Raw genomic sequence first — 21,191 nt, 5'->3', positions numbered from 1 at the left:
CGCCCGGCAGCGGGGCTCTGTCCGTCGCCGGAGGAAGGAGGGGCGGCGGCCCGCAGGTACGTGCGAGGGGGCGGGAGGGGAGCGGCGCCGGAGCCTCGGGCTCGGCCGGGCCGGGCCCGGTTCCGTTCGGTTGGGTAGGACCGGCCCGCGCCCCGGCCCGTCGCGGCGGCCCCTCCCCGCGGCGCCGGTTCCCCGCGCCCCTTCGGTCCCCCGCCGGCGGCGCCCGGCTGTCCCGCTGAGCGGCGCTTCGCCTCGGGGTCGGTCGGTCCGTTACGGCGTTCGGCGCGGACCGGTTTGTCTCCCGCCGCTCCCTTTGTCAGCCGGGCGGCGCGGGGCCGCGTGCTGCGGTGGCAGCGGCGTGTCAGCCCGTGCAGCCCTGCGGTCCGGGCTGTGCGCGACTCGCTCCTCTGGTAGCCGGGGCTTTTCGGGGAGGAGTCGGTTCGGAAACGTATCGAGACCGAGGGCTCTCGTGGATCACCGGGGAAAGGGAAGATCGCTGTTCGCTCAGTCGTTCGGTGCGAGGAGCTGAACGCGGCACCTCGTGGCTTCCGCGGAGCACGAGCGCGTCCGCAGCTTGAGCCGAGCCTCTGGCACGCTCCCCGGCCGGCACAGCCGATCGAAGAGATGGCTTCCCCCTGTAAAACTTACCGGGATACCCAATCCGTGCTGCGATTTGCTTACCCGTGGTTTTGTTGCTGTGTTGGCATCAGAGCAGTTGCCTCCGTCTCGGCTTGCAGGGGCAGAACGTGCCGGTAAAATAGCGGCGGTGCTGAGCTCCGCTCGGCTCCTGTCCGTAGGCATCGCTGGGAGCAGCTCTGTGTCGGCTCACCGCTGTGTCTGCAAACGCCGTGTGTGTGTGTATGTATGTGTGTGTGTGTTTCTGCAGGGGAAACCTGGGAGCGAACAAAGGCTGTTTTTGCCGCTTGCTTCGTGCTGTCATTATCTGACGTCAGTACTTTGCTAATTGTGCTTCCTGACTTTGCTCGGTCGGTGTTTTTCTCGTGTGTTTCATTTGTAAACAGATGGAAGCTGAACTGCTGTGCGTGATTAAATCAGCGTCCTTTTATCTGCTCTGATTTGCAGCAGAGCACTTACACATCCGAGCTGGATAAAATAATTAGTGCGTGTGTTTAAAGGTGTTATGTTCTAGGATCATAGAGTCATTGAATGGCCTGGGTTGAAAGGGATCACAATGACCATCTAGTTTCAACCCCCTGCTATGTGCAGGGATGCCAACCAGCAGCCCAGGCTGCCCAGAGCCACATCCAGCCTGGCCTTGAATCCCCCCAGGGATGGGGCATCCACAGCCTCCTTGGAGAACTTGTTCCAGTGCATCACCACCCTCTGTGTGAAAAACTTCCTCCTGAAAGGCGTTCATTTGTTCTTTTTTGCTAGGTTTTTCAATTCAGTTTGCTTATTCTTATGAAAGTTGACATTTTTTGGCTTTCAAGTCACATTTCTTTGCAATACTGCGCACATTTCTGTAGGCTTGACGTGTTTTTCCTGTCTCGCAGCGAAGCGGTGTGTCTCAGATGATGGTGGTTCCTGGGAGCGCCCCGCTCATACAGCAGGACCGTGCTCTGGAGCCTGACGTGGGGCGAGGGCCGACGCAGAGCTCCGCCATGGGCCCCGGCACAGAGCCTGTGCCCGGCGAGGTGGGCCCGGAGCTGGAGGAGGTGCGGAAGCTGCAGGAGCTGGTGAGGAGGCTGGAGATCCAGAACCAGCACCTGAGGACGAGGAGTCGCAGGAGTGTGCTTGGCACAGCGCTGCAGAGCGAGATGCGCGCCGGCGTGGATAACCACGACTCTGGGCTCAACGGGATGGAAATCAACAACAGCATCAACGCCATGGCCGAGAAGCAAGAATTGCAAATCATGGCAGATCTGCACAGCAAATTGAGCAAAATCCGAAAAGAGGAGGGGGAGAACAACTGCTTCAAAAAAGACATAGGTGCCCAAACGCAGTACGGTTGCCTCAGTGCCCCTGGGGAGCTGTCGTCTGACACGTGTAAGGTGGAGGTGAAGACTGATGATAACGTGAGGTGTTCGTCACGTGTGGATAGGAGTAATAGCACAGAGCTGATGGGGAACCTGGTCATTGCAGGTACTGAGCCCACGGTTAAAACAAGCCAACAAAATCCCAACAAAAAATGTGGAGATATAGAAAGCCTTTTGAATAACACGGCTCTGGATGAAGTGAAAGTGCTGGAACTTGAGAACTGCAATGAAGAAGAAGATAGCTGGTATGTATTTTGAAACTTTGGTGATAGGTAGGGTTTGCAGTGCCACAGTGGTGAGTTCCAAGGGTTAAACATGCAATCTTTATTATAAGATATCATGTGGCTCCTACAGACCGCTTTGATTTCAGCAGCAAGAACGCAACTTCATTATTGATTGTTCTTATTTTAAGACCACTGTTCCGGAACGTTTTTTCCCCTAAATGTGTTGAGCTATAAGGCTGAACTTTTCCCCTTTAAGCTGCTGAAGCATGCGTGTAAAAATTCCTTTCCCTGTTAATGTCTTTATGGATAATGCAGTGAATTTTTAATCTTTTTATGCATAAGCATCAGATGCTGTATTTAAATAAGGATTTGTTAATACAGCCAGCTCAGAACGCTGGGAAGCTGCCTTTTGGTAGAATCTAAGATGACAACGCGCTACCATTTCCTGAACCTGGTTTCTTTGCAGTTAGCTGGTTTCTTTTGTTCACAGACGTCTTCTCAAACAGATCAATGATGTAATCCTTAACTGCCCTCACTCTGTGGGACTCTGCCAGCTGCCTCGGTTAGAGCCTGTTTGATAAACCAGCAGATGAATTTCCAGTGCCCTGCCAAAGCTAGCTGAAGTTTGAGAGTAATTCCTTCTTGTGCAGAAGCTGCGGTGTAAGGATTTACCCAGAGTTCTGAAAATTAAGAGTTTGTTAGGATAGCCTCAGGGATCTGCAAATTGTGTCTCCCGCTTATTCAGCTGGAGGTGAATCTGGCAGTGAAGACAGCATTCCTGATTGGTTGCTAAAAAAATTTGTTAGCTCTTTTGAGGATAATCTTTTGTTTGTAGATGGAATAGAGCTCGGTAACTTAATGATGTCAGCTCAAATCTGAATTGCAAATTTTACTCAAAACCAGGCGAAAGCATTTTTCTGATGTCAAGATGAGGGAAGACTTATTTTCAGCATCAGTTTTGGAAAGGAATGTGTTAAGTTAGAAGTGCTCTTCTAAATCGATGAATGTGGCTTTTCTCCTGGGCAGTCAGAACTCGGTCGTCTTGACAAAGAAAGCAGGCACAGCTGGAGATCTGTCCAGGCAGCAAATGCTGGGCAGTGCAGCCATTGAGTTGGTTGATCTTTTCTTGAGTTGGTGGCTTATGTTCTTCTCTATCGAGTGTGAAAGTGGAGCTAATGTACATAAAGTCAGTACTGAAGGTCTATGCTTATTGCTGAATATCTCACATTCTCCTCTTATGAACATCTCGTGCACTGGCAGATCCGCACAGGGTCCTGTCAGCAGGAGCCAGATAGCAGTGGGTCTGTGGGCTTTTTTTATTTAAAGAGAAAACCCCGAATGCTTGACGGATTTAGGAGCAACTTTAATAAGGTGGCTTTGCTGATTGGTGGGATTTTGCACAGCCTGGACAGCAGCAATAACCAGATATGTCAGGCAGTGCATTAGTCAGAGTGAGCAGCTTACTGTATTGTTATTTTGGCAGTCAATTAAAATATTATACGTGAGAAAAGAAGCTGCAGCTGCGATTGAAGGACATCGTGTATACGTGGGTAGTTCTGACTTCGGGCAGTATCTGGGAAGCTGACGGTGGCTTTGCATTCTCCCATCCCCACCACAGCTGTACCAGCACTGTCCTTCTGGCCCCCACACCTTCCCATAACCGCAGGGCATCGGCAGGGCTTGCCTTGTGTAACATACAGACGGGTGGGACGGGTGAAACATGAGGTAGGGCGCTGCACACCGTGGCTGTAACTCAGTACTGCTGGGTCTCTGTCCCTTGACTTGTTTCCTCAGGTCGCTTTCTCAAATAGCTGTTCAAAATTGTAAATCTCCCCGAAGCCAATCCGGCAGCCGTGGGCATCGTGTGCTGCTGGCTGCGTTGGGCCCTGCCCCGTATTGCTTTCCAGCCCGCTCATTCTGCACGTCAGCTCCCCAGCTGTGGGAGGGCAGAGGGGAGCTAACCAGATAGGCAGGCAAATTCTGCCTTGTTTTCATCCCTGCCGGCTCTCCGTGCGTAACGGCTGCGTTGTGTTTTGTCTGTGAACGGAGCTCGTTGTTCTTCACGCCATGGTTTGTGTTGGGCATTTTATTATGTGTTCCTATGCTGCCTGTTCTGTGCTTTGCAAATGGTCCCTTGCTTTTCCAATTTGATTGGAATTGCAGTAGGATAATTCGGATTCCAGCCACCCCTGAAACACGAAGCATTCCTGTGGGGGTTGGACTCGATGATCTCTGGAGGTCCCTTCCAACCCCTACAATTCTGTGATTCTGTGATTCTGTGAGTGTGACTTTGCACAAAAGGGAGAAACAAATGGTAGAAGTATTGAAGAGGTCAGACTCCACTCTTTCTGCTTTCTGGATTGGGCTATTTCTACCCTTGTCCCTTTTGACCCATGTTTTTCCATTGCTGGAACGAGTAGCAACGCCTCCTCCATGCATTCATTCATTCAGCCATCAGGATGAAGAACAAGTGTAAGATGGGCCTTTGGGCAGTCTTCCTAGTATGTTCTTCTGGGAACCCCTGTGTGGCTGTTATGTCTGCGCCTCGCAGGGTTTCCATTCCCCATATCCTGAATTTCAGCTGAAAACAAGCTGTGCCTTTCGCTCCCTGCTGTCTCCTGTTTGAATGGGGGTGTTGTTGTCAGCTGCTTTTACATCACAGAGCCATGGGAGAGCTCTGGAAGACGTTCCTTCCAGTGGAGGTGTGATTCCCGTGCAGAGTTCAGGTGTTGCACCAACTCAGTGCCCTGGGGACAGGGCTGGGGGAGAGCTGCAGTCGCTCAGTACGTTCCAGAGGCCGTGCAGTAGTTCTGTGATCCTTCTTTGCCAAAAAGTGCGTGAGTTAGCAGCAGGAACTTGCAAGCTTTTCAGACTTTAGACAAGCTGCTGGGGTACTTTTAGCTGCATCAGTTGCCTCTATTGCATTAACGCGTTGATGACTTAGGAACATTTCCCCTTGCCTGGCTTGTTTTAACAACACGATGTGCCTTTGCTTAGCTGCAGGAAGCTAATCTGATGGCAGTTGTGCTGTCTGCTCTCATGCACTGCCACGGCACAAGGACAGATGTGCTGCATGAGAGCTGCAGGAGCTGCTCGGTGCCGTGGCGGTGCTGCAGTGCAGTGCTCACAGCATCCCGCGCTGCCTTGCAGACTCACGTCAGGACATGAAACTAACACAGCGTTCAGAGCTGCTTTGCCTTCGTGCCTCGATTTTCGGTGTTTTGACCAGCAGATACTCACCAGACAGACTCAAAGAAGCAGTGCCTCTTCTGGGATTCGCTACGCAGTGTTAGTTTCCCTCTGCAGATGCTGTTTTTTGGGAATGAAAGCTCACACTGCGAATTGAGCTGTTTTGTGTGAGGATTTTTCTCCTTTCCTTTCCTGTTTCTCGTCTCTCGACACCTGGACAGTGTTTTTTCACTGCTGTTATTGGCATTTCTGTTCAGCAGCAGTGTTAGGTTTGGTGCTGGAACAGTAGGAGCACAGTGCTAGGTCTGAATCTACCAAAGGCTGTCATGGAAAGGAGCAGAACGTGAGTGCCTTGAATTACATGTGATACAGAGAAATTTAGGTGTACCCTAGAAGGTGCACCAACATCTCCATTGTTCTGAATGTATTTAGCTACCTCAGGTTCTCCTTGCATCCCAGATGGCTATTGTGTGTAGCGTATTTGGAACAGCTACAGCTGGTGCTGCTGCAGGTGATGTGTAATAAACCAGGTGTGTTGTAACAACTGAGATTCGTTTTGTTTCCGATTTAACTTAGGAATCAATTGGTCACAGCTCTTTCTGCAGTCTTAATTCTCTCTTGCAGTCTGCATTTGGACTGGTGTAAATGCTCTGTATGGCTCTGACCTTAATGTGCAATCACTGCTGGCTTGCCTTTTTATAATTGAACTGATGCGTTGCCAAAGTGTGAGGAAGCTTTCATAGCAAAGTGTGCAATTTCAGAAAGTTGCCATAATGGTATTTCTGAGATTCTTGAGGCTGTTCTTTAAGGTGCTATGTTCAAAATCAGCTGAGAGTGGTTAGTAGCTTCATTCAGCCTCCTGCAAAGCGAACCCCAGGAGAAAAATCTCTGGAGGATTTTCTCCTTGTAGTGAGCTGGCATGTGCAAATATTGCAAATTGTGAATTGTGCAGAATCTCACACTGTGCTGGCTGCACAACTGAGTGCCTTTCCCTTACCAAAGGTGCACTTCACAGCATACTTCATATGGAACAGGAAAACATGGGCAGTAATGAGGAGGAACTGAGCATGCATTGCCCAAGGATTTCTTTATAGGCACAGTAGAAAATCTCATTGATATTTGATGAATTACACAGCAAATCCTGATATATATCAAACTGCGCCTATTTGCTCAGTGTCCCTTTCTGAGTTTTGTGTTAGGCTTTGCAACTTACTGCCTTCCCAGAGCTGCTAAAAAGGAAAAGAGCAAAACTGACACTGAAATCAAGCCAGGATTCCTCAGAAGACATCTATAAATTGCCTGGCAGTGCTCTGAAAAATGGAGTTGTCCTTACTTAATTGAGTTTAGTTAATTTATAAGTGAGACCATCTGTGGCCAATAATGCTGTCAGCTGAGGAATGAGCCCTTGGCTGCCTGCAGGATGGGCTGCTCTGCTCTGCTCCAGGTGCCATCATTCTCAGCTGCTGTGCTCCTGGGGAGAAGCATCACGGCAAGGAACCTCTGAGGAGGAGCGGAGCAGTGTGAGGACTTCCCAAAGTGGAGCAAGGTTCTCTCCCATAATCTAAAATAAGCAGGGAGCAGTGTGACCTGCCCTGCCCTAAGGAGGCTGCTGGCCTCTTTTTGGTTTTATGCTGCTTTTTCAGTCTGAACTGTGAAATAAACCCAGGGAGAGAGCTCTTCTTTCTCTTTTATTCAGTCAGAGCAGTTGTAATGCCTGCTTGGTACACAGACAGCAAGATCTGCTTTTGAGGTCTGTCATAAAAGACAGTGCTGTACATACAGGAATCTTCGTGTTGACGTTTCTCAGCATTTCCTTTGTCGATGGCAAAGTAGCTTTTGGAGTTGTTTTTATTTTGCATGTGGTTTTATGTAAAGTTTGGTACAGACAAACTCCTGGGTGAGCTGTGGCTGCACAGACTGAATTAGGGCTGTTTGGGTGGGACTCTGATGGCGAAGTCAGTGTGTGTGCAGGCGTGCAGGGAGCTCACCTCATGGCATTTCGAGAGAGAAGCTGTGTGCTTCCAACATGGTAAGGTGCTGCTTTACAGGTGATCAGCTGTAAGTCATCCAAGACCGTAAGCTGATTAAATCTGGTTATACATAAGGTTTATCCTGTTTGTATGTGCAAAACGATGCTAGGTACATTACAGCTGTCAGAAGCTTAGCCTACAAAAGAAAAGTTGGTATACTCCAAGTTCTACTTTCTAATTGTTCAAAGGTCTCTAAAGCTTTTACTTAAATGGTTTTTCCCAGTACAGAGCTGTGCCTTTTTTGTGTGCATGTGTGTTTAAACAAACAAACCATTAAAAGCAGTTAGGCTGCTGAAAGAAGATGAAGAAGATGGAATGAGCTCCTCACCCTTACCAGCTTTTGTCATCTCATTCACACATGTTTTTTGGGTGGGAGAGCTGAAGGAAGGGGTGACAGATGATGGCCAGCAAGCCAAATGGAAATAGGTGCTCAACAACTTAGTTTCAGCAGTAGTTTAGCATGCTAGGCTTGAACCTTGCCTTTTGGCAGCTGTGCACGTATTTCTCTGCGAAGCAGTCTCTAAATTAGAGTTCAGCGGCCATGCCGATCAATTTGCTTTTTTTGCAATTTAATCTTTTCCCTCTTAGTTGGGATAACTTTTCTGTTGCTTCTATAAGTGCTTCTCCTGAGGTTGGTGCGTGAGTTAATTAATGAGCGTTGTTCCTGTCCTCCCAAAGGCTGTATGTGTCCCCGAGGAAATCCGTTGTCCATCAGAAGACAGGCTCGCCTTTGCTGTGGTGCCGGCAGGTGCTGGACAATCCCTGCCCTGAGACAGAAACCGCCTGCCGGACTCTCATCAGCAGGCTGGACCAAGGTATGTAAACCACGGCTTTCATTTCCACCTGCCTGCTTTCTATCCTTGAGGAGCAATAAAATAAGAGACGCGAAGTCTGCGGTCACCTCACTGCAGGATGTGTGTGGAGGCGGCACGCTGGGTTGTCGTGCTCTTGCTGTGTGTTTGTACAGCACTGCGTGACACCCTATCAGCTGGTGAAGGTAAGAGTTTGTTCTGTAAACAGTGTCGTGTTGATTACAAGTGATAGACTGCACAGCCTCGCTCTTGTGTCTTGCCTCCGTGCTTCTTTTTATGTACAAACCCTAAAACCACTGAAAGACATTTCAGTTTTCAAACTCCTAACTGAGGCCCATTGATACTTAGAGACCTTGAATATAAAAACGTGTAGGAAAAAGCGTGGTTTTGGGGTGATTATCTTAAATCTATTATTAAAGCTTTCTTTTCTATGTAAAAAGTTCTAGTATGGCTGAGTGTTTCCAGTGCTGATCATTTTTGCTTTCTCTTACGTTATTACGTGGGTAAAATAGTTGTCTGATGCTAAGAACTTACGATAAAGAAGTATTAAAATCTGAAACTTGAAGAAATGGTGTGAGTTGGGCACATTCTTTCCTCCAGTTTTACCATCCCCTAAAATGGGGTGCACAGATGTTTCCCAGAGCACAGAAGGCTCAATCCCATGTTCTCTGTAAAAGCTCTTGGAATGGATGCATAGTTTACCCCATTACACAGGGGAGGAGGTTGTTTCATTTCCACGTGTCTGTAGCACATCACCTGGAAAACATCTGGTGGGTAATCCCACCTTTGTCTTTTCACATATGCTCCTGGTTTGAATTTAAAGCTGCACTGAGCTGAATCACAGATAACCAAGGCACTGATGGGGCTAAAGAGAACAAATAACACGTCTCTGTGTTGTGGATCTTTCTCTACCATACAGCTTTCCTGTACAGGCAGCTGCTTAGCCTTGAAATTCCTGATTTAAGATAACTGACCACTGTTTGTTCTCAAACTTCATTTGCTTCTATGAAACATCTGCACTTAACAATTTAAATGAGAACTCATTTGATTAACTCTTTGCTTCCTCACCGAAATGTGTTGGGCTTTATTGGCAGACCCTCTCCTTTTTAACTAAAACAGTTAATATTTGTTAGCAGAGAGGAACCTACAGCTGCTCATATAGTGAACCCTCATTGATTTTCCTTGCTACTGTTCTCCTCATTGCGAGGGTGTGGTGGGCAATTGGAAACATGCAGATCACATAGAGAATCATTACCTGAGTGTTGCAGCTGCACATTTCCACATTCAGTGAGCATGGATGTGCCCAGCTCTGCTGCCTGCCTTTGGGAGTGTTTCTGTAACTCGCATGAGTGTCTGCACTGAATGAATGTTTCAGAATGGCTGTTTTTCACACTCATTTGCTCTCCTTTTAATCTAAAGTCACCATTTTTTATGGTTTGATGTTTCTGATTCTATCGTTAGGAATTCAAAATAAAACATAAAGCTCAGTGATGCTCTTTAAAAGGAAGGTGTAACAGTGATGGGTGTTTATGAAAACAGCCGCCTTTGAAGACCAGCACTGAAACTTGCAGGAATGTGGAACATCTTCAAAGCAGAGTTTGTCAGAAGTTATTCCTGGAGTTCTTCAAATGTGTCAGAACAAAGCAAAGGGGAGAGGAGGCCAAGGGAAGGGCTGCTGTGATGCTGCCCGTGCCTTCTGCCTGCTGCCAGCAGGAAGCCTCAGTCCAAGCCCGTCTTCTACGACATTAAATAATCTTGTTTGACCTTATGCCTTTCTTTATCTTTTACTGTTTGTTTTGAAACACAATTTGATAACCTTTGTGGCTTTTCTGTATTTTTCCTTCTAGCCAGTAGATGGAAAAACCTGTATTGCAGTCCTCTGGCCTCACCAAGTGCACATAATTTGAATACAGAGACAGGCTCCTGTAGCAATGCACTAAACTCTCCTGGGCATCTCAAATCGACTAACAAAGCACTACTAACCTGTGGCAGCTCAGGTATGGCATGACAGTAGAGCAGTGCAACCTGTGGTGTTTAAAATGCAAGGAGTGTTACTAATGGACACAGGGAAAAACTGTCAAGAGCTGTAAGTCCACCCATGGGGTTTTCTCACTTTAATTTGTTTTCTTACCCAGATTTCATCTATTATGTGGGAGAAAACCTCCTTGCATGCTAAACGTCTTGTAGCTATATTGTGGTTTTGTTTTTAGAGCATTTAATATATTTTTAAACTGACCCACTTTGGTCTTGAGTAATGTTATGGTATGTAGGTATTAGTTATATAAAGTAACTTGGATTCTGGTTGGGTTTGTGTGTGTTTTATTTTCTAAAGCTTACGAAGCTTCTTTTGAAAATATTGGTTAATGTGGGCGACAAAAAAAGAAGCCCTGTGCTTTGTTAGAGAAGGCACAGCTTCCAGGGCAAGTCTTCATATGGGGTGAGTGAACAACTAAAGGCAAACAGCAAAAGCTCTCCATCAGACTTAGTTGTGTTTGGGGTAGGATTTCCTAACTCAGAGGCAACTCCAACAAAATTCCTGTTGAAAGGCTGCATTGGCTATAATAACAAAGCTTCTCCTCAGTGCCTTGGCCTCTAGGCTGCATTTGCTTGTAAGCTGCTGCCTGAAGGGTCCATGTAGGCTCTGTCAAGGAGCGCCATTTATCCTGATGCAGTTCACGGTCTGTTTAAGTCCAAAAGCTTTGCCTGTTGGCTCCTTATCAAAAGAATCTTCCTTGTTTTTTCTTCTCTTTCACTTTGTGGGATCACTGTATCCTAATTTGCATGTTTAAAAACAAAGCATGTTAACAGATTCAGGCTTGAAACTTGATGTTGAACAAACCTTTTTTGAAACAACGCAATGCCTTGCAGATGTGTTTTCCCAGCTGCGGGAGATCTGCTGTAAATAGAAATGAACGTTGGCCTCTGTTTTGTAAACAGAAGGATGCACTTGCACCTGGTTATGTTCACAAGTTGAAATCTCTGGGGGAAAAGCTCTAAATCGATTTCTTTTATCTGTACTAAAAGAAAGGTTCCTTGTCTTTCTTGTGAGGTTGGTTGGTATCAGGAAACTTGGATTTTTTTTCCTGGCAGTTTTTCTACACGCAGTGTGTGTACTCCACTTTCAAAGAGCTCAGTGTTGGCCTGGTATTGCTCCTGCTTTTGCCACAGGGAGCTGTTCTGGTGGGCACTCAGAATGTGACAGGAGGAACTTTGCCTTAACCCCACATCTCTCACTCATTTATTTTTTTTTACTAATGTTGTTTTGTCAGCAGAATGAAACGCTTGAAAGGCAGTTGATGAAGGATTCTTACGGTCTATAAAATTGTTCTTAATTTCTTCTTTCCCATCTTCTTTCTTACTGGAGGTGATTTTTCTGTGCTTCTGTTGCCACCGAGCGTTTCCAAATAATATCAGCGCCTAAATTTGAACTCTGCCAACTGTTCCAAGCTGTGCCATGCAAAGCAGTGGTATGGAACTGATACAAGTTGAGTCTGTTATCCTTCTCCTGGCTTTGAACTGATGCTCAGCACTCAGAGCTCTGTCGTTAGCTGTTCCTTGCATCAGAGCATCGGCCTTCCTCTTTTAATCAGAGTGAAGTATTTCTGCAGCACCTGAAGTTCTTCATTATACTGCATCCCACAGGTGCAATCCTCAGTAGTAAGTTCAGTCTCAGTGCTGGAGTGCCTTGCTTTGGAGGGCATCACGTATTGTGCCATGCACACACAGCCCTTATGCCACAGTTACTTTTCTACTTCTGCATCTGTGAGCATCTTCAAACTGGAGTGCTAGCAGGTAGCATTCTGCACTTGATGATGATGATGGTTTTTTACATCATTGTTCTGAAGGAAAATTATTTGTTCCTCTTTCTCATGCCTGCCATATGGAAAACTTCACTGGGAGAAAGATCCTTCCAGTTTGGTTTTTGTAAAGGTTTCGTCGCCTGTTCTATCTTGCACTGTGAGAGCGTAGTTAATGATAAGAGGAAGGAAACAGATAAACCTCAAGGATGAGGAAGAGGTAACCCTGCATAAACTGTGCTTTACAGAAGCAATGTGTGGGACTGATTTTTGAGGTACCGCAGTGTGAAAGCCTCTTGGATCCTTTTTGTCCTTCGGTTGCCAGCTGACACCCTGGCAGACACATCCTGCAACTTCTGCTTAATATCTAGATCAGCAGGTGTCCCTTTCTCAAAACAGGCAGAAAGAATGAATACTGACCTTAGAAAAACTATTTGTAAGCACAGACTTAGCAGTAACATCTATGTTGCCTTCTGTCCAGAAGGTGGCAAATTTCTCCCTACCCAAAGACCATCTGCCTCCTTAGAACTGCAGGTTAAAAAGCTGAGCAAGGTATTCTCATGTCACTGCTAACTTCTTCATTATTTCCATCAGACCTCAGCTTTGTAACTGCACTGGTTATTAGTACAGGGATAAATGCTCTTCTGCTCAACCTTGTTTTGTATGCAGATGCCTGAATGCTTCTTCTGTTTTTCCTTTTCCCTCTTACAGGTTATTTAAGCATGCATTCTGCACTGAGCTCACAGTCTTCTGTGGACAGCGAGCTGAGCACATCTGATGACTCCATCTCCATGGGATATAAGCTGCAGGACTTGACTGATGTCCAGGTTATGGCACGCCTTCAGGAAGAAAGTACGTGACAGCCATTTCCTTTGTGGTACAGTCTTAGAATTGTAGAGAAAAGTAGGTGCATTTCAGCTGTTCTTCTCTTCCCCCAACAACAAAAGGGTTTAATAGATCATTTGAAATGTTAGTGTTTTGCTAGGGCTTCCTTTCAAAAGTCCACAGCCACAAATTGCCACTTACAACTTAGCAGTGGTGCAGCATTCTCAAGATTAAACCTCCTACAGCAGGGGATGGTCTTGAAGATATTATCCAAAGCCCCCGCCGTGTTAAACATACCAGCAGCCTTCTGCCTTCAAACTGTTCTATCCCAGCTGCCTCTCAACTACAGGTGGTGTTTTGTGAGTGTTTCAGGGCAGTGGCAGCAGCTGCCTGCAGTTACCGGTCTGGTTGCTGTTACCTTGCTTAGCCAACAGGAGCAGCCATGCAGCTGCAGCACGTGTAGGTTTTGGGGAAGTGTTCCAGCTGAAAAAATAACCCAGCTAAGTGTTTCCCTTGTAAGTTTATTTCTTTTTGGAGCGAAGTTGCCTGACTGCAGTCTGAAATCACATTGGAAGCTGGCTGGAGCGCTGAATGTTACAAGCTGTGTTTGCTGCTGTGTTGAGTCAAGCTCAGAGTTTGAAAGTACTAAAACTGAAAGAGCTGAAATTACAATTTAAATTAAAATGCTCAGAGATGGCTCTGCAAATTCAACCAGGCATAAAGCATCTGTGTTGTAGCGTGGGGGGATTTCAGGGCCCTGATGCAGCTCCCATTAAATCATTGGTTGGAATTTCTGTTGACCTCAGTGGGATTTGAATAAGGTCCTAATTGAAGACTGAGGTGGAACAAAGCAGTTGGATCTGTTGGCCTCTGCAAATTCATCATTAGATTCACGAGAAATAAGAATGAAGTTCTGTTTTCCTTCCAATGAGCGCTTTTTGGAGAGAGAAAAGAAGTTTTTCAGAATGTGAACTGGCTCATTTTTTTTAAAAGTCCCTTCAACCAGTTTGCTGAGTGAGTTACTGGTAAGAAATGGTTGTGTTTGGGTAGGCAGGAAAGCTTCTATAAGGGCACCAGTTGGGTGAGGAGCTACAAGGAAGCCAGGCAGAGGCAGACAGTGAGAAGCAGGTATTTATTCGCTTGCAAGGCGAGAGTTCAAATCTGTGCTTCAACCTGTTGCAATGCAGGTGGGTGCACGTTAATTGCACTAAAATATTTGTGCTGTAAATTAGACTCATGTATGTATTTTACCTAACAGCTTGTATAGTAATGCATACTCTGGAAGTGTTGCTACTCGTGTATGTGACACAAGGAGCAATTTGGGTCATTTTGAATATTAATCCTTCGCTCTGACGACACAGTACTGATACAGGTGACACTATTCCAGCTTAGAGATCCAATGTGCTGAGAACATCTTTGCTAAGATAGTTAAATCAGCCCAGGCCTCCTTCCAAAGTGAGAAGAACGACCAGCAGAATCGTCGCTTCTGTAGCGCTGCACGCAGGTGGGGAGATTTTGCTGTGGGGTGGGATGACGTGGAGCTGCATTACCACCCCCCTGCAGGTCTCCGCCAGGACTGCGCCTCCAGCTCAGCGTCCGTATCGCGCCGCAGCTCCAGCGCCTCCCTGCACTCCCTGCGCAGGGGTACCTACAGCGACCAGGAGTTCGACACCTACAGCCTGGAGGACGAGGACGATTACGACTGTTCCCTGTCGTACCGCAGTGCTCACAGATACTCACCGTCTCCGCTCAGCTCCCCCAGATGTCAGTCCCCTTCTTCCAGTGCAGACTATAGCAGGGCCTCCGCCTCTCGTATCCGTCCCCCGCGGAGATCCGTGCAAAGCCCGATGCAGGACCGGCTGAAGTATGCCAGCAGTGAAGGTGAGCCGGTCGTGAGCTTTTGACATCCCGTAATTAAAACGTGTGTCTGTTTTGCTTGGATGACAGAACTATTTGGAATAATTTTTTTTCCTGCCAGGGCGACTAGTCATACTAGTGTTCTGTATTTTAATGGCACAGTTATGTTAATGGAAGGGAAAAACAATCTTGAAGAGTCTGATCATAGAATCATAGAATCGCTCAGGTTGGAGAAAACCTTACAGATCATCGAGTCTAACCATGACCAACTACTCTAACTAACAACCTGCTGTTAAATCGTGTCTCTGAGCACCACATCCAAATGGATTTTGAACACATCCAGGGATGGTGACTCAACCACCTCCCTGGGCAGCCTATTCCAGTGCTTAACAACCCTTTCTGCAAAGAAGTTTCCTGATATCCAACCTAAACTTACCCTGGTGCAACTCGAGGCCATTTCCCCTAGTCCTGCCACCTGTCACCAGTGAGAAGAGACCAACCTCACTCTCCCTGTAAGTACCTTTCAGATATTGGAAGAGAGCAACAGTGTCTTCCCTCAGTCTTCTCTTCCCCAGACTAAACAGCCCCTGTTCTTTCAGTCTCTCCTCATATTGCATATTTTCCAAGCCCTTCACAAGCCTTGTTGCCCTTCCTTGGACCTGCTCCAGCATCTCCATGTCCTTTCTGTACTGAAGTGCCCAAAACTGAGCATAGTGCTTGAGGTGAGGCCTCACCAGTGCCAAGTACAGGGGCAGGATTGCTTCCCTAGACCTGTTCACCACTCCATTCCTGATACAAGCCAGGATGCCATTGGCCTTCTTGGCCACCTGGGCACACTGCTTTTGAAGTGTTCATTTCAAGAACTGCTATTTATTGGGAATAGTCGATTGGAATTAATTACACACCTGTCTACCTTAAGTGCATGGATTTTTCTAGAAGTAGTCCATACTGTTATACATCTTGGTTGCTACCAGAAGCAGCCAATGGTCAACTTGCTCTTGATTTCAGAGGAGATGCGCCACAGCATGCCCAACCTGGCCAGGACGAGCCTTCGAGCTTTGGAGTCTGTGAGAAGCAGTCGCAGCTTGGAGTCGGATCTGCAGGTGCCCAGCAGTCGACTTTCAAGAATTCAGCAACCATCAGCAAGTCAGTGCAGCACTTCTACACACTGCTGTAGTGGATATCGTTTGGTTTTTTCTTTTTCTGTTTAAAACTTCCTGACAAACACGGAGGCCCTTAAGAGGCCCAGTACCCTGCTGTGTTCTTAAAATACTGAGCTGTTATTTCTCATTCCGTTTCTAGGTCTGGCTCCCAGTAAGCTCAGGTATTCCTCCAGTGCTGGCCAGTCTCCCCTAACAGTGCGACAACCAATGAAAGCTGTGTCAAGCACAAACTCTCTGTTAACGCCCAGGCAGCCGGTGAAAGCTTGCAGTTACACAGCTCCTGTCAGCGGAGTTCGAAAGCCACAGGCATCTTCCCTTAGCACAGGCCCTTCCAGTGGCAGTTCCACTTCTAGAAGCTTGGTCACTGTGGCAAAAAATGCACCCCTGAAAGCTCGCACATCTGTTGGAGGAACTTCAGTGCCCAAGAGCAAGCTGACGCCGCCGTCCAAGAGGTAAGACTTCAAGCCTTGCAGGCTTCAATCTCTGCCTTTATTGCGCAGATTAGAAACTTTTTAATAGAGCAGTACTCATTTTGGATTTCTTTTAAGAAAGCCATAAGCACAGAGTTGAGGCAGAGCTACTGATTATATCTCCTAAGCCATTTGATTGGGAAATGGTTGAATTGTGGGCTCAACTTTATTTGTGCAAGAGATGAACGTTATGGCATGTTTTTATTTGGTGCATACCTCTGGCTTTAGAAAGGAAAGCATCTTCCCAAAATACTTCCCAAAATGAACTCTCTTTACTGGTAATATAATAATCTTCCCAAATGACTGACTTTGCCTCCATCTTTAGCTAGGACAGTTTCCAAGGCCCAGTGAGTTTGTAGAAGAATCTGAAAAGTAGGTATAATAGACATATACTTAGGACAAACCCTGGTTATTTGTCTTGTGTCATTAAAATAACTTCATACCCTTTTCAAAAGGTTGAAAGCAGAACCCAAAGTATCCCTGACCCATAATTTGTGTCCTTGTTGCACAAGGAACTGATTGGGAGGCTGTATTTTAACTCAGTGTGGTGCAATCGGATTGTTTTGAACAATTATTCCTAACTCTTTAAATATTTAAGTATCCAATCATAAAACTAAACAGTGGATATCTGAAGTCTGTAGATAGTCTAAAGCAACTGCTCCTTAGTCAGAGCATAAACTCTTAAAGGAATAAAGCAGCCTTTAAAATGGTTGTACCAACTATATGCACGGAGTGCTTTGTGCCATTAGAGCTACGTGTTCTCTTATTCCATCATCCCCAGCCATCTGCTGTACTCCCACGTATGGCAAATCCCCTACCAAATTGCCAAAAGCTACTTTTTCTTTTTACAGCTATTTGCAGTGCAGTTTTAATGTAAACTTTTAATGGGAAATTAAGCTGATTCGACATCAGATAGTTGGACTGGATGATCTTGTAGGTCTTTTCCAACCTTGGTGATCTATGATTCAGATTGATAAGCAATATTGCATCGTGACTTTCTGATGTGTAGATGTCCCTTTGTAGCCTCAAGTTAACCCATACTGTATCTACTTTAAAACAAAACACAGTAAGTGCTGAACTTGTAGCAGTACTCTGCATACAGCCTGATTCTATTTCATGTATTTAGACACTCTTGCCAGAAAAATGTATTTATTCTGACTCTGGCATGAGAAAAAACTCACAATAGTGTTCATAATGTAGCACAGCAGGTTAAATGTGTCACTGCTGAAGTAGCTGCAGATCTGGGGGGAGAGGCTGCTGCATTTTACCTGAGGCGGGCAGGTGCTGATGTTGTCCTAAGGCAGCTGCTGCAAAAGCCCAGTGTAAGCTGAAGCCTCAAACACACTCCTGTGCATATCAATGGAAACGTTGTTTCTTGTAGCTCTGAGTGATTCTTTGTCTCCCAAACCAGATTTCTTCAATCAGCAAAAACCACGCCAAGCACTGTGGACGATTCCTGGAAGGAAGGGTGTTACTGACACAACCCAAAACGCCGATGCACTGCCAAACACCTCTGTGAAGCAGAACCCCAGCTGGCTGGGCTTGAGAACGTTATTTTAAAACAATATTCTATTTGAGAGACCCATGGCGTTGGGACTGGTGTATATAGAGCTCCTCTCCTCTTGAATGCAAACTATCCTTGCCTTCCAACACTCTGGCACAAGCCTGTCCTCTGAGCGGTACTGTGCTCCAAACACACTGCTGAAATGAGTCTTCATACGAGGACCGAAAAGAGCCTTATTTCATAGTAACCTCTAATTGCAGCCCTTCGGAAGGCCTGTCACAAAAAACAACTTCTTAGGACCTGCTCCTCAGGATGCTTGCCATAACAGGGCTGCCAGGTGTCCTGCTTGGGCCACACAGCAGCTTTCAGCAGCTGCTAGGGCATGTTTCACAGCAGTGGCAGGGGGAGACTAGAAATAGCTGTATAGGTGTTAGAAGTGAGACTTTTTAACTTCAACCTGGTGTACTCTAATATTTGTTTGAAACAACTTTTTTTTTTTTAACTTCTGTATAGTATGTATTTCTGCTAATTTTTATTGTGTGTTCTAGGAGACAAAGCAGGTTTTTATAACTGTAGTCTACTTTGAGCTGTTGTATTCAAGCGTGTGCATCACAGTTCACAAGTGAAGGAGCAGTACACAATATTTGTGTGGGTTTGCAAGCAGCCAGTTGCAGGGACAGGGGATGCTCTTTGGAAACTGCTGTTTGTCACCATCTTCATATCTGAGAGGAAGCTAACAAACACCAGTAACAGGTAAACTCTTTAAAAGGTAGCTCCCCTGACTGATTTGACTTGAAGCGTTGCCCTTAGGTCTTTCAGCTGGCCCCTAACTGCCCTCCTTTTTGTAGAAGAGTTTTTCTACCGTCTCTTTGGCTATGAAGCATTCTGTTTCAAGATCCTTTTCCTCAGCAAGTGCTGCAGGCTCTGACTCCTGTCTTAGTACACAAAATATGCACTGATAGCAACATTCTCCCTGCCATCAATGTGATTTTGATAGTGTAGTTTAATAAAATGTTATGGTGCTGAAATAGATCTGCCTTACTCAAACAGTGAGCCTCTCTGAGTGTTTTTGTGCTAGGAACGAGGCTGCAGAAGTCTCCTTCAGTCTTTCACCTCCATCAAGAGACTTCCACTGGAGACCTGCTTACATAGGCAGAGCTTTGTGATGTAAGTATTGCTATTTATCTTTCAGCTCCTTGGATTTCATAAGAATGAGGTAGTTTTACCAAAGGAAAACAAGTCACAGCATTCAGTTCATGTCTTCTGTAGAAGGGGCCTCAGCAAAATAAAGTATGTGAGGCAATACTTGCAACTTGGAAGACATTTAGGCTTTGCAGTGACCTCTTTGCAGTGTTTGCTTTAAAAAAGATAGTTGTATTAAATTCATGAGCTCCAGACTAGTCTCATGTATGTGTTCCACTACTGAACAGTTAGTGCACCTGGAAGATAATGCTGGCACAGAACTGACTGCACTATAAGCTGACTTTTCTGTGTAAGGGGATGAGAGAAGAGTTACACAGGAGCAGCCTTTGGCAGGTGTGTAAACGTTGAGACCACAGTTATTACCTCTTGAAAGAGATACCTGCAAGCTAATGAGAACTGAAGTAATAACAGTTCTTTTTGTTACACTATTAGCTGAATACCATAATTCCCCTGAAGCTGAAATAACCCCTTCTACTTGAGAACAACTGCTAAACCCTGGGGGAAGGAAAAAAAAAAAAGATACCCCTGTAAGTCTTGAAACCAATTCCAGCCAGTGAAAGGACAAAAAGGAAGGCTCAGGTAACTGCTCATAACTTGAGAAGACAGACAGATGTGACTGAGTTCTGCTCCTTCTCCCAGCTTCCCTCCCTGTCACCTGTTGAAGTGCCTGAGATGACCATTAGCAGACAAAGAGGCTTCTCCCTGCTCCATGCTAAAGCCCTGAAGGTTGCTAGTGCTGTCTTGAAGCTTTTCCTTCATGCAGAAGGTTCTTAAACACTTCTGCCTGGTGGAAGAGATGGAAACTCACTGTACTGAGCTCGCCTTTCTGTGCACTGGCACAGTAAATAAGAGACTAGCACCATTTCAGTTAGACTTTTCTATTGTTGGAGGGTTTTATTATGGTCTGTACACCAAAGGTAGGAACATGTCTGCATTTTCCATGCAGGACACTTTTCTGCAGTCTCTGAAATTGAGACAGCTGCTACTATTCAATCAGATACTTGAGGAAAAGTAAAGCTTTCTGAAGAAGTGAAAGTGTTTAAATATTTCAACATTATATCCTAGTTAAATCTTACCAGGCATGTGATATTGTTTCTATGAGATGTAAACAACAAACTGCTGCTGTAGGCATTTCTACACAGACCTGAGGCTAACACAGAAGCAAGCAAGAAAGTTAAGCATGGTCTCGTTCTGAGATGAGCTTCTGCTCAAAGTCATGGGCATTTTGAATATAGCCTGATACTGACAAGCACTTGAGGATGGCTCTCTTCTGAGGAAGGACAGCCCTCTGCTTTTGGTCCATAAATCAGAAGTGCTGCACAGAATACTCAGCTCTGTAAGTGCTACCAAACTGATGAGGTGTTAGTTCAGGATAAATCCCTTCATTCCTTTAGACATTCTCATACTGAGTGATTTCCTTCAGATTTTAATGTTCTGCATTGTCTCCAAGCCCTCGCAGACATCGTTAAGATGCAGTGTTTCTTTGCCTCTAACCACAGTAACTATTCACTGAACTTGAACAATTTCTGCAAGTTGAAGAGGAAATCTAACTTCCTCATGCTGATACATGAGCCTACATCCAACACCTAACACTACAGCACCTATTTTAACATTCCTGAGATGGATGAAAAGCTACTAAACTCTGTAAAACTTTTATTTTTAAACACAGAGGCTGAAGAGCAAGACAGTGAGCTTAGCAGCTGCTGCAGTGAATCAGCCTGGCACAGCACGGGGAACTCTTCCAGGAAGGTAGGATCTTCCCCACCATGACTAGAGAAAAGACAGACTGTGCTCAGGACAATAGGATTTCATCTCAAGTCACTGAAAATTGCCTTAAAACAATTTCTCAGACGGATTTTAATGTAGCTTCCAAATAACATCACCACTGCCTTATCATTGCTTCCTCTTATGTTCCCTCCAGCCTTGCATGTGAACTGAGCAAGCAGGCATCTCATCCCACTCATCTTTTAGCATCTCCCTGTCCTAGGAACTCATAGATACTGTGAGCTAAAACCAAGGAAAAACAGATTCTTCCCCTCACCACACATAAAGCCACTGTCAAGTCATGGTAGGCATCAAAGCAAAGTCAGAATCCTCTCAAAGCTGAGAGGTACCACACA

General features: G+C 45.9%; 1 protein-coding gene across 1 annotated transcript; it reads left to right on the top strand.

Moving 5' to 3' along the window:
* The first annotated feature begins 2 nt into the window (after nt 1-2).
* LOC122163542 (SLAIN motif-containing protein-like) lies at nt 3-18,917 on the top strand. The gene is made up of 9 exons (XM_042824816.1): nt 3-56; nt 1,515-2,242; nt 8,119-8,255; nt 10,100-10,249; nt 12,761-12,901; nt 14,438-14,755; nt 15,740-15,877; nt 16,034-16,346; nt 17,776-18,917. The coding sequence occupies exons 2-9, from the start codon at nt 1,533-1,535 to the stop codon at nt 17,840-17,842; spliced, it is 1,974 nt and encodes a 657-aa protein (XP_042680750.1). The 5' UTR covers nt 3-56; nt 1,515-1,532; the 3' UTR covers nt 17,843-18,917.
* Nucleotides 18,918-21,191: the final 2,274 nt, after the last annotated feature.

Source organism: Centrocercus urophasianus, unplaced genomic scaffold, assembly GCF_019232065.1.
Source record: "Centrocercus urophasianus isolate 14NV4802_14NV808 unplaced genomic scaffold, USGS_Curo_1.0 seq_24, whole genome shotgun sequence".
Taxonomy (NCBI): domain Eukaryota; kingdom Metazoa; phylum Chordata; class Aves; order Galliformes; family Phasianidae; genus Centrocercus; species Centrocercus urophasianus.
This window is presented reverse-complemented; position numbering and strand designations above follow the sequence as displayed.